The 13,157-nt window shown below is 46.4% G+C and overlaps 1 protein-coding gene across 1 annotated transcript in view; it reads left to right on the top strand.

Annotated features, from left to right (window-relative positions):
* The first annotated feature begins 306 nt into the window (after positions 1-306).
* LOC119398843 (caspase-2) overlaps positions 307-13,157 on the top strand; it is a 38,534-nt gene continuing 25,683 nt past the window's right edge. Inside the window, exon 1 of the mRNA XM_049417443.1 lies at positions 307-478. Within this exon, the coding sequence (XP_049273400.1) occupies positions 347-478 (132 nt within the window). The 5' untranslated portion in view covers positions 307-346. The remainder of the gene's footprint in view (positions 479-13,157) is intronic.

Genomic DNA, 13,157 nt, shown 5'->3' with positions numbered 1-13,157 from the left:
TCCGCGCCCATGTTTTTCCTTTCACTGACAAGTTGTCCGCGAGTATACGGCACCAGAGGTTTCCTCTCCTTAACCTCTCCTCCTCCTCTCTCGTTTATAAAAACAGCTCGCTTCGCCGACGCTCGATTGGGTGACGCCGTCTGTAACACCGTCGCGGCGGACGCGCGACAAGACTGTCACCTTGGCGCCACCCAGTCGCGTGTTGTCAAAGCGAGCTCTTTTCAGAAAAAAGAGAGGAGGAGGAGAGAATTTTTTTTCTTGAGCTCTTGGGAAGCAAAATCGTTATCAAATACTGCCTCCGCAGTCAAAAGGTGCGTCGAGCAGTGATCATCGCAGTCCGCGCCCGATGGATTCCGAGGAGGGCAGCGATTTTTTTGAGTTCGAAACATATGCAGTGGGCTGCATTGATTTCGGTGCTTCGCGGCCCGCTGTGGCTGCTGATACTTTAAGGTCGTTCACTGTGTTCGCCGACATTGAGGTTAGTAATCGTCGATCCTCCTCTCTTCGCTTCGGCTGGCTTGCTGCTCCTGTTTACTTGTCGCGCAAAGGTCGAGAACAGAAAGCGAAATGATTGAGAACCTAGAGGAACGATTGCGGCGGAGAGTGTCGCTGCTTCATGGAATTCTGGAGGCTTTATCGGTTTCAGAGCAATATAATCGCATCGCAGGCATAGAGGAAGGCAAACTATACTCCGTTTCACACATCCGGTGTAATGCTGTGCAGGTTAGCGAGACTTTTTGCAGTTGATGCGTTCGCATTAAAACATGTTTCAATTTTTTAATACCCAAAATAAATTTTCCTTCATTGTTTCGGCTGAGTAACAAATGAAGATGTTTAGTGCCTTGCAAATAAACGAACCCCGTTATACGATAGTTATTACACGGCTGGATAGCTTAGAATTGAGTTTCTAAATGCGAAGCATTTCTCAGCGAACCTTTGGCATTTTGAGCATTTCTATCTAGGTATCTATCTATCTATATATCCATCTATCTATCTATCTATTCACCAACGTCTGGGTGCTCCCGTGATCGCCTCCTTAACTTGGTGTAGACCAAAATTGGCATGGGACGGTAACAGGACTTGACGAATATGACTTTCGGGTCATGACGTGAATAACGCGAAAATCCTGCCGCGTACGTCGTCGAGCCCTTTCCTCCAGACACGTGTGGCACAACACGTTAACCACGGGCCGTGGTATACGGGTATGCGCCACAGGGGATGGATAGTTTGCATCTACCAAAGAACGACGACAACAGACATTGGTAAAAACCGACACCTGCAGTGGTGATCAGACGAATGCAAAGAATAAAAATAAGGAGGTCAACAGGAATCGAACCCAAGCATTCTGCGTGGCAGTCAGGTTTTCTACCATAGAGGCACGCCAGGTCTGGAACGTGCTTTGGATAAACAGCCTATGCAAGCGTAATGGCGGTGCAAAGTCAATTGTGGTTGTGGTGCTCGCTATCTAATTTCATAACAAAGCCATAAGCCCTACATATGAAGGAAAGAAGTGTTAATTTTAAGGGCTCGTGTTTCTTTGTTATACGCAATATTAATGAGCACTAACAGACAATAATGTCAAGGAAAGTATAGGGGATGTTATTACTAGTAAATGTAAGGTAAATGTGAAGCAAGAAAAGATAACTTGCCGCGGGCAGGGACCGAACCTGCGACCTTCAAATAACGCGTCCGATGCTCTACCAACTGAGCTATCGCGGTGGCTATCCCCCCGTCCACTTTATATTGTATATATGCACATTTAAACGTGGGAGCGTCAGTCAGCGCCGCCAGTAGCCATGACGGCGAGTGTGGAACACTCTTTTTCTGACTGATGGCGTCACGTAGCACGTACACTTATCACGAGCTGGCAGCTGACCAATAATCCCTCGCATACTACCTGAAAGCATCAAGTCTGCCATAACGAGACCCTCGCTATGAATGAAGAAAAGCAGTGGAAATTTTAGGGGTTCGTTTTTCTTTGTTGTACACAATATTAATGAGAACCAACAGATAATAATGCCAAGGAAAGTATAGGGGATGTTATTAGTAGTAAATGTAAGGTAAATGTGAGGAATGAAAAGTGGACGAAAAGATTACTTGCCGCGGTGAGGGACCGAACCTGCGACCTTTCTGGTAAGCCCAGGAAGGCCGTGCCTGGTAAGCCCACGTTGTGAAGACACGTTGTGTCTATACTATCTTTAGCGCTATCGAGAGTACGTACTGTCGATACTATAAAATGAGCAGCGTGAACTCATTGCAGCATAAACTTGGTACGTAGTGCAGCCGCGGGAGCTAGCTGAAGGGCAAAAAAGTTTATATGCCTGTGTTCTTCACCAGAGTACTTTGCTGACACATGACCATAAAATCAAACTGTTCAGCTGTAGCGGAAAGGAAGCCGTTACATGTGGTGGAACTGCGCTGCTTGAAATTTATGTTGCATTTTATGATTTCAAAATAAGAAAAAGATATCAGAACTAAGTTTGTTAATTGTGAGGTATTGCTGGTTGCTTTTCGATATGAATTTATTGATGGACATATTCCACCATTTTCAGTGCGGAAATACTTTATATATCTCGCAAAATATTGTTCAAAAATTAAGCGAGCTGGTAGTAGGCTGTCGCAAATATTTTGGCAATATGGCCGGCCAGCAACAGCATAAATATTCACACCACTATCGACAGTATTGCCACATGGTTGTGACGGTGAAAAATGCTGCAGCAAGACCAGGCCCCGGAAACTGAGCGCCAGTTTTGGTTTGAAGAAACATGCGTGCTCGTAGCGGTTGCCGGGCATCCTAAGGACTGGTTGAACGAAGTGAGGTTGATGTGGATGTTCGCATTTATTGACTTTCACGAGTTTTTTTACGAATAAGGACATTTGGTTGAACTTTAAACAACTCTTCTTTTGTGTATTTTTTATTCTTATTTTCTGAATTTCCAATTTATTTTTATTTATTTCGTAATACCCTCCGGGCCAAAGGCATTATGGAGGGGGGTGAAACATGATTTTCTTTACTCATACAATGTTAGCTAAAATATATAAACGTTGTGTACAAATAGAACAGGTAAGTTGGTTTGTCCGTTATACAATGATAGCTAGTGCAGAACGAAACAAGTGATGATCGGTCATGATGGCCACAGATCCGGGAAGGCGGTTCCAGTCTACAGGTGTTCTGGGGATAAATGAATCACTGCATGTTTTGATTAGGCATGACATAACACCAACTTTATTAGGATGATCAATTCTAGTTCATACGTAAGAAGGCGGAAAAATAAGGGAGTCGCGAAGAGTTGGAATATAATGATAAATTTTGCGAAATAGACAAAGGCGGAAAAGCATGCGACGAGAGGAAAGGGACGGCAGTTCGAGTGAGTTTTTCATGGCAGTAATGCTAGCGTGACGGCTATAGTTGTGATGAAACGAGCAGAATTATCTTGGATTAATTCAAGAGTATTTATTAGATTAGCTGAATTCGGATCCCATACCGCAGCGGCGTATTCTAGTTTGCTACGAATTAGCATCTTGTACATTAGTATTTTAAGTGAGACAGGTGCGGAGGAGAAGTTGCGGCGAACGTACCCAAGCATGCGATTTGCATTATTAATAAAGGTGCGGATGTGGAGTGACCAGCTTAAAGAAGTGCTGATGTGTACGCCTAGATAACGGTAAGAGGTGACTGGTTCGAGTGGAATGTTGTTAAGTAAGTAGGTAGCAGAAGAAGTTGATATTCGGGAAACACGCAATACCTTACATTTGGAAGTATTTAGTTCCATTTCCCATGTCGTGCACCAGTTAAAGATGGAGTCAATGTCATTTTGAAAGGTAGTGACGTCGTTTAAACCGTTAATTTCGCGGAAAACAACACAGTCATCCGCAAACGGTTTTATGTTAGAAGAAACACAAAGAGGTAAATCAGTAACGTAAATTAAAAACAAAAGGGGACCTAAGACGGAACCCTGCGGTACTCCAGAGTGAACGGCGCGAGATGAAGAAAAACAGCCATGGACGGTTACAAACTGCGTGCGGTTAAGCAGGAAAAGTTCAATCCATGTAATGATGTTATTATCAAGGTTTAGTTGTTTGAGCTTTATGAGCAGTAATTTATGACTTACTTTATCGAAAGCCTTCGAAAAGTCGAGAAATATACAATCAGTTAGTGACCGACCATCTAAGGTGACGTGAAGCTGATGAATGAATGATGCCAGTTGTGTTTCGCAAGACAGATTTTTGAGGAAACCATGTTGCGCGACTGAAAAGAAAGAATGTGTTTCTAAAAATGAGGCGATGTTAGTGTAAATAATGTGCTCTAACACTTTGCAAGGAATACTGGTTAATGATATGGGGCGGTAGTTTAGGGGTGAACTTTTACTACCTGACTTGTGTACAAGAACCACCTTCCCGACCTGCCAGTCATGCGCGAAAGCGCCGTCATCGATGGATTGCTTAAAAACCTTTGCAAGAAACAATGAAGAAATGGCAATGGTGCTTTTTAAAAATTAGGAGTAACTGTGTCGGAGCCCGGGCTTGATGATGTCTTTAGTGAATCAATCAGCTTAGAGATACCAGAGGGCGAAATGATGATGGGATCCATGGTTGAGTAGATGTAACCGGGTTGATAAATAGGTATGACGTCAGTATTCCTGGTGAAGTTGCTGCAGAAGACGTTGTTTAATATTTCGGCGCAATCAGATTCGGCAATAGGCGTGCCATTATTATCGATTAGATGAAACATACTGTTATGGTTATGATTAATGACGCGCCAAAACTTTCTTGGGTTGTCGGTTAACATGGATGGTAAAATATGTTGCTGGAAGTTAGCTTTCGATTGTTTGAGGGCAGTTACATAGGCGATATTTGCTGCTCCATAGTTATTCCACCGAGTGCTGGATGACGAATTCCTTGCAAGGCGATATAGCCGCTTTTTTTATTAGACAATCTTTTTAGATGCTTAGTGTACCATTGCGAGCCAGAACGACATGAAATATTACGCAGCGGAATATACTTCTCCGTTAGTTCATGAATTTTCCTCACAAAAAGGTTTCAATTGGACTTTATGGTTCGGTTTTCGAAGCCAATCATGAAAGAGTCGAAAAAATGAGTATTCTCGGTGTTAGTCGCATCACAATTAGCTTTGTTTAATTCCTAATGCGCTTTGTCAGTTTTGTTTTCTCCTTAGTTGGAATAGAAAGACGAAATGAAATAGCCAAATGATCACATAATCCAGGTAAGATAAATCAGAAACAAGATCATATTAAGTAGAAAGAATTAGGTCTAGTATATTAGCACTCTCATTAGTTATGTGAGTATGCTGAAGGACAAGTTGCGAGGAGAAAAAAAAAGAACACAAGTCAAGAAATTCTCGACTTAGCGAAGAATATATTGACAAGGCAGGCGGATCAAGAGATAGGGTAATTAAAGTCGCCCAGTAATACTATCGGTGACGAAGGATACTGTGTCAGAATGCAACTGAGTACATCGTGTAAGTCTTAAACAAAAGTAGGGGGGTTATTGGGCGGTCGATAGGAAGCGCCTAGTCAAGTCAACCAAGAACGCAAGACAACCAGTCCGCGCGAAACGCGCGAACTGGTTGACTTGCGTTCTTGCACTGATTGCACTGGTTGACTTGCGTTCTTGCAACTGAGTACATCGTGTAAGTCTGAAACAAGAGTAGGGGGGTTATTGGGCGGTCGATAGCAAACGCCTAGTCAAGTCAACCAAGAACGCAAGTCAATCAATCCGTGCGAAACGGGCGAACTAGTTGACTTGCGTTCCTTAGCGCTTGCCTCCGCTCACCCCTTGCCACTCGCTCAGCAATATCCCAAGTTTGATCGCGCTCGCTTATCTCGCTCGGTTGGGGTGCGAAGTCTGAACACGGGAAAGATAAGACATTTGACGTAGCGTTCGTAGAACGGAACGGAGGAGGCAGTGAGTCATGTCTCGCAGGTCAACCATGCATTTGACGAAAATGGCTAAATCGGGCATCACATACTTTGCGCGGCTTTGCGGTGTGTTGACCCAGGAATTTTCACTTCCGCGAAAGTTTTTCAGGTTTTCTAGTTACAACGGGTGAGCACAAGTATTCGGGTTCATCATTTGAGCAGGTATTCATTTTGCATGAGTGCATGAGTAAATTCAGTTATCTGAAAGCCTTACTGGGCGGACATGAGCGCAGTGCCGCGAGTCTAATTCGTCATGACCACAGCCTACCTGTTCCCGTCAAAGTACTACCGCCCATTTTCTTTTTTTAACCTGAACGCGCGAGCATCGACCGCCGAGTTGATAAGCGCCACACAACGAAGCGCAGCGGCGAAATGAACGAGAAATGCGCATGCGCGCTCTAAGCAGTCCTGCGGAGCTGTCGTCAACTAGGCTTTGCCGGGAACCGGACACCAGCCCCGCTTCATTTGAGCACCGCTATCGTCATCCTTTCTTGTCTGCATGCTGCCATCAAGTTATAAAGCATAGGTAGAGTGGTCGTGCTTCAGATTGATCGGATGTGATTACACCCGATAATTATACTACGTGCGTGTCAGCATAGAGGCCGGCTCGCGCTCTGGCACTCTTCGTCCTCTTCACGGTCTTAGTCTTCATGATGAGTGAAGCCAATTAGGTCACGTTTTCTAATATCAAGCTAGTTAGGACTATGCTAATTATATACATTATAATTACGGCTTTGCTAAGGAGACGTTAACGAAGACATTGCGAATTAAGATCCTGGTAGTTAGACCCGTGCTAATTGAAATAGCGGAGGATTTCCATAACTAATCATTTGCTGATTAAGAACGCGTCATGTAAGACTATAATTAGGCCTTACTTACTAGTAAGGTCCTCATGAACATGACCCTAACTTGTAAGGTCCTAATTAGCTTCTTCTCAGTCTTGTAATAGCCCCGCCACGGTGGTCTAGTGGTTATGGCGCTCGACTGCTGACGCGAAGGCCGCGGGATCAAATCCCGGCCGCGGCGGCTACATTTTCGATGGAGGCGAAAATGTTTGAGGCCCATGCTCCTAGATTTAGGTGCACGTTAAAGAACCGCTGGTGGTTGAAATTTCCGGAGCCCTCCAGTACGGCGTCCCTCATAATCATATCGTGGTTTTGGGACGTTAAACCCGAGGTATTATTATTATATTACCGTCTTTGTGCAGGGAAATGTGCGGGAATGTTTGGCGATGCATGCGGGGAAAAATGCCTGAAATGGGGAATTTTCGTGCCTGGGAAAGAGAATTCTTCGGTGCGACATGGAACATCACTGGCAGCCATCCCCTTCCACAACGGTACGAGACTCGCACCAAACCGGACTAATATATGCCTACGGGTGCATGGCCAGAAGCTCCGCGCCCGTATATTTCCTTTCACTGACAAGTTGCCCGCGAGTATACGGCACCAGAGGTTTCCTCTCCTTAACCTCTCCTCCTCCTCTCTCGTTTATAAAAAGAGCTTGCTTCGCCGACGCACGATTGGGTGACGCCGTCTGTAACACCGTCGCGGCGGACGCGCGACAAGACTGTGACCTTGGCGCCACCCAATCGCGTGTTGTCAAAGCGAGCTCTTTTCAGAAAAAAGAGAGGAGAAGGAGAGAAGCTTTTTTTCATGAGCTCTTCGGAAGGAAAATCGTTATCAAATACGGCCTCAGCAGTCAAAAGGTGCGTCGCGCAGTGATCATCGCAGTGGGCGCAATCATCGACTGCGCGCCTGATGGATTCCGAGGAGGGCAGCGATTTTTTTGAGTTCGAAACATATGCAGTGGGCTGCATTGATTTCGGTGCTTCGCGGCCCGCTGTGGCTGCTGATACTTTAAGGTCGTTCACTGTGTTCGCCGACATTGAGGTGAGTAATTGTCTATCACTGTACATGAGGCCCGTAGCCACAGGGGGCGGAGGGGGGGGTTGTTAGCAGCCCGGGCCCCCCATTGAATTTTGATGAAAAGGGGGTGTTTTACCGAAAATATATAATGAAAATTAGTGTTTTTCTCGAATATTCAAGGCATTCTGTAACGGGCCAGGGATGAAAAATATTCCTGCTACAGGCCTGCGGTACATATAAAAGTTTGCGAATCACCGAGCCAACAGAAAGTGTTTCATTAACTTAGCGATCATAGCCCTGGTGTGTTTGTTTCTTTTTTTTTTCAACGTATTTATTTGTGCATGAAATAGGTTAGAGCTTGCGGTTGAAAAGAGGTGCTTGCTTTAAGGGGGTTGGGCAGGGGGACCGGGTAATGTTCTTCCTCGAGGTGGAGTGGTACCGAAGTCGGCTCTGCAAATAGACGGCCGGGTCCTCCTTTCTCTTTGAAATGGTAAAAAAGCCAGACGATAACTGGAGTGCTACTTCGGGCCTATGAGCGGTGGCGGATCACCCACTCTTGCAGGGAACCAGGTCGAAGCCCGCCTAGGGAATAAAGTGACCTGTCACAGATCGGGTCAAAGGCGGAGCAGTTCCACAGGAAGTGTTCGGCGGTCCCTCAGGCCGGGTATTCCGGCCACTTGGGGCTGGGGCATGCGCGCGGGTTTATGAGACTCTAGCCTTGCCGGTGACAGAAGCTGATCGGTCTGTGCTCGACGAAGGACTGCTTCTATCCTTCTGAATGGGCCGTGTGGTTCGCGATACAGTTTCTCAGAATGGGACAAGGGCTTGGGGACGTTGGGCCGATCGCGGAAATAGATTGGCAGTTCCTGGCCAAACGAGGGCCGTCAATATTGGGCCGTCAATATAGACAGCGTGCCCTCAATATTGGCAGCACCTGTCTAATAAAACCAGCACGTTGGGCCCGAGTTATACAAGCAGCAGCCAATATGGGCTGAGCCTTGCATTAATTAGGCCCGAGTTATTGCCCGGCGTTTGCACGATTTCGCATACATGGGCTTGGGCTAAACAGTCTACTTCGTTGGTATGACATCGGTCCGTTCTGTTATGAGCCAATTTCTGCGTCCACTGCTTTTTGGTACTGTTCTGGTCCCACTTCCCACACCGATTTTTCAAGTTTCAGAGGGTGATTGTGCGGGACACAACATAAGAAACATGTTTTCTTTATTTTTTATCATTAAATCATACACAGGTCGTTCGTTGATGTACGTGATCGTTGGTAAAACTGGCGCAAGACTATTTATGTGAGAAAAAAATCCAGCAGATGTCCCCGTAAGGAAACTATGAGTAGCATGCGAAGCATTCAAGGGGGCGACATGGAGTTCCGTGAGAGTTTCCGTTGAATTTCCGTTTGCGGATTCAAATCGTTCGTCAGGGCGTTTCCGTCATTAGCCTCTTGCCGGCGTTTACGGCGAGCTTCCGCTTGTCTGCTTCGGAGTTCGCGATCCGCTTGCCGCCGCTGCCGTTTCGCGGCAGCGGCTCGAGCCCTCTTCTCATCCTTAGCAGCCTTTGCATTCGCATGCGCATTTGCATTGACATTGTTGTTCATCATGTCACTGGAGAGAATGAGCGGAGTGGAGCGGGCGCAGGCCATTTGATACCGTTGAGCTGCCGTAGCGCCTAAAGCAGCGATAGTGGAGCATCAGATAAACCTCGAGCGAAACCGGCGCGCGGGAACAGAGCCAGGCACCCTCCCTCCCTCCCTCTCTCCGTAAAGCCCCTTGATCTTTAAAGTAGCGACGCTCTCCTCCGCGCGCGCCTTTTCCTCCTCAATTCTCCTCGGATTTGTCCCCTCCCCTGGCCGTCGCGGCGTGCACGGCACGCTGAACCCTTCACTGGCTCGCTGCAGCCGCATTAGAATCACTGCGCCCGCTTGTTAAATCGGCCCCTTGAAGCAATAAATGATAATCTCTCTCTTAAGCAATAGTTGTGACGAACGTGGACTTCCGATAGAACTAAGTGACAAATATATATTTTTTAGGACGCTTCGATAAATACAAACGCAAGCGCTTCGAACAAATGAGTATACCAACTGGCAGCTGAGTGGTTTACCTCTCCGTCGCCTCTTCGGCTGTCCTTAAGGAGGAGGTGTATGAAGCGCATATAAGTAGCATAACGTATAGATGACAATTTCTTCCATAATTGTGGTCTTGATGAGCTCAAAGAAGGCAGCCAAGAAGGAAGGGGGTGGTTTACTTAAATTGAATTGGGCGAAATGAGTGGGCCCGAAGCATTTTTGTGTCAATGCCACTGTCAGACACGTACGCACACACATACGTACATACAGGCATGCACGCACATACACATCCGATACACATACACACGTACGCACATGCATACACATACATACATACACACATACATACACACACATACATACATACATACACATACATACATACATACATACATACACACATACATACATACATACAGACACGCTCAAGGTTATCAGTTGAGTATGATCGTTATGGTGATTGAATCGTACAATGCATGTGGTTGCCGTAATAGGACACATACATGCTTGGTATTTTCATGCCACGAGCACACAAAGAACTACGTCATCTACACAGACGTGTGGCAAGGCGTGGCAGAACGTACGGGCGTCGGACTCTTTGTATATGCGCCGGGTCGTGGCGAGTTCGAATCTTGCTCTGTATATTCTATTTTTTTGTTTCTTTTTCCATGAAAATGCATTGTTTATATCCTACAGTGCCTAAAACAGCAGTCTTCGCGGTAGGCATGGTCCGCGCAGTACGACGCGGCAAAAACAAATATGTTCGTCATGCACGCTTGTCCCGCCATACCCATTTCGTTATATATCAAACTAACGAAACGGCCGCAAGCGCACCAATACAGTGGCATGTAAATCATGTCGTTCATGACATGGATATCATGATTGTCATGTTATGACCTGTCATTTATGTTCGCCATAAGGTCATGTTACGCCATACCAATTTTGGTGTACATCCTATTAACGAAACGGCCACGAGAGCAGAAAGTCGTAGGCGGCTAGATAGATAGATAGATAGATAGATAGATAGATAGATAGATAGATAGATAGATAGATAGATAGATAGATAGATAGATAGATAGATAGATAGATAGATAGATAGATAGATAGATAGATAGATAGATAGATAGATAGATAGATAGATAGATAGATAGATAGATAGATAGATAGATAGATAGATATGCTCAAAGTCGCAGAAGTTCGCTAAGAAATGCTTCGCATTTAAAACAAATGCTTGTATGATTGTGTTACCGTGAGTTCGTGTGCTGACATAGAACATAGCATGCCGAACCGCAAATAACAAAACAAAAGACAAGCGTGCACGCGGCGGCATTGCCACTTTGATTACAGACAGAGCCAGAAGCGTCACCCTCTCTCCTTTTAAATCGATGGAAAGGGGGAGTGAATTTCCTTTCCCTGCAATCCTCTACTAGCTTCAACTAGCTAAGGAGGCAAGGGGCTTGAGGTTCGAATCGGCGCCCCTCGATGACTCGAGTGCACGATGGCAGCGCCAAGGAAGAGCCGTTGTCCGGTAAAATGGCGCTTTATTGCCACGCACAGGCGTCTGCCCGGGTGCAAGCCCGAACCTCCGCTCCCTTCTCACATCCAAACCAGCATCTCTTCAACCCTCGGTTAGACAAAGAGTCCCCCAACATGCCCATCACACTTGGGGCATGGCATCACCAAAGCCAATCGCACAAACACTATCATTGCAGACACGGCATTGGTAAAACGTACGTCACAATCTACAGCAGGCGAGGGGATAGGTTCACTGCGCAACAGGTGTCATCCCACTCTCTCCTACGTTATTGCCTGAGTATCGGCCCTGAAGTCCGCCGGCGCCGGTGGCCCGGCTCGAGCTAACCTGCCCGCTCACCAACGTCTATTTCAAGAAGCCGCCACAACAGTGGCGAGAATATTTCCAGGCTCTGGCCACTGACGATACGTGCACGCGACAGTGGGTTGCTCTGCCATCCTTACGACACTCGGTCATTATGTGCAGCTGGGGGCCGGATCGCCTGAACGCTTCGAGTGCCGTAATGGTGACCAGAAGGCGATTGCACACAAAAACATCCATCGATCGTATCCGGCCAAGTGGTCGCAAAACCAATTCCGTTTTCTTAGGGCATTAGGCAGTTATAGTTTGGCGGGTTTACGCAAAAGCGGGCTTAGCGGAATAGCGGGACGGAAATGCGCATGCGCAGTACGCTTAACGATCTGTAGCGTTTACCGTAAGCACGCTATTTTTCAGATATAGCGTTACCGTGTTTGCGTGGTTAACGTAGTATACATAAAACATGGCCGCGGTTTTGGACGCCCGCTTCGAAATGAATTAAGTGTTGATGTGGAAGTCTTTCGTAGCAAACGACTGTGTAAAATGGCTTGAGTAAGGCGGATATTTGGGCAAGTTGGTAAATCTTCATCTTAACCCAGCGCACACACGAACACAGAAGAATAAGGAAACGACGACACGAGCGCTCGTGTCGTCGTTTCCTTATTCTTCTGTGTTCGTGTGTGCGCTGTGTTAAGATAAAATGGCTTTGCTTGACTTCAGGTAGCTTCGACGACCGAGTAGTACGGATGACTTAGCGTAGTTTTTCCGATCGCCTCTCATTTCGAACGTCCCTAGGCCTAACCAGAAGATCGGTGTAAACAAGTGTGCAACATAAAAATGTTCGCTTTTGTTGCGTGGTTCATGTTTATTTACTTTTATTGTTACTAAAAAAAGTAGTAATACCGCTGCTTGCGGGAATACAGGCGAGCATTCTCCGTTTTTTTTTTCTTTTCCCTTTATTTAACGCATTCACCCTCTACTAGGTGACACCACTGTCACAGCTTGTTCGCGTAAACGCTATCCCGCTAAACTAAAGCGCTCTATCCGCAACGAACGTTTGCCGCACGGTAACGCTACTCCCTTAACCTCCGCTATCACGCTAACGCGAAACTATAACTGTAAATTGCCAAAGGGCGCGTGCGGATGCCAAACAGTAACTGAAACAAGGCGGACGTACACCATCGGCGCAACACGCTTCCCTTTCAGCTCTTATCTCCTTCCTTTTGTTGCAAGCAAGGAGGCGGCTTTGGCGGCTCTGCCTTTCAACGGCGGAACCCCAGAGTCGCCTTTCTTTTCTTGAGTGGGGCCTTCCGCGTCCCCTTTTCGCGGAGCCGACACGTGTTCTTCGTCTCTGCGGTAAGTGCTCCGAACGGCAGCGCGGGAAATCGCTCTGCTTTGCAGTACTCGTACAGTTGGGCCACAAAACAACACGCCGACTCTACATACCT

Source organism: Rhipicephalus sanguineus, chromosome 7, assembly GCF_013339695.2.
Source record: "Rhipicephalus sanguineus isolate Rsan-2018 chromosome 7, BIME_Rsan_1.4, whole genome shotgun sequence".
NCBI lineage: Eukaryota > Metazoa > Arthropoda > Arachnida > Ixodida > Ixodidae > Rhipicephalus > Rhipicephalus sanguineus.
Note: the sequence above shows the minus strand (reverse complement) of the source record. Positions and strands in the feature narration are given on the sequence as shown.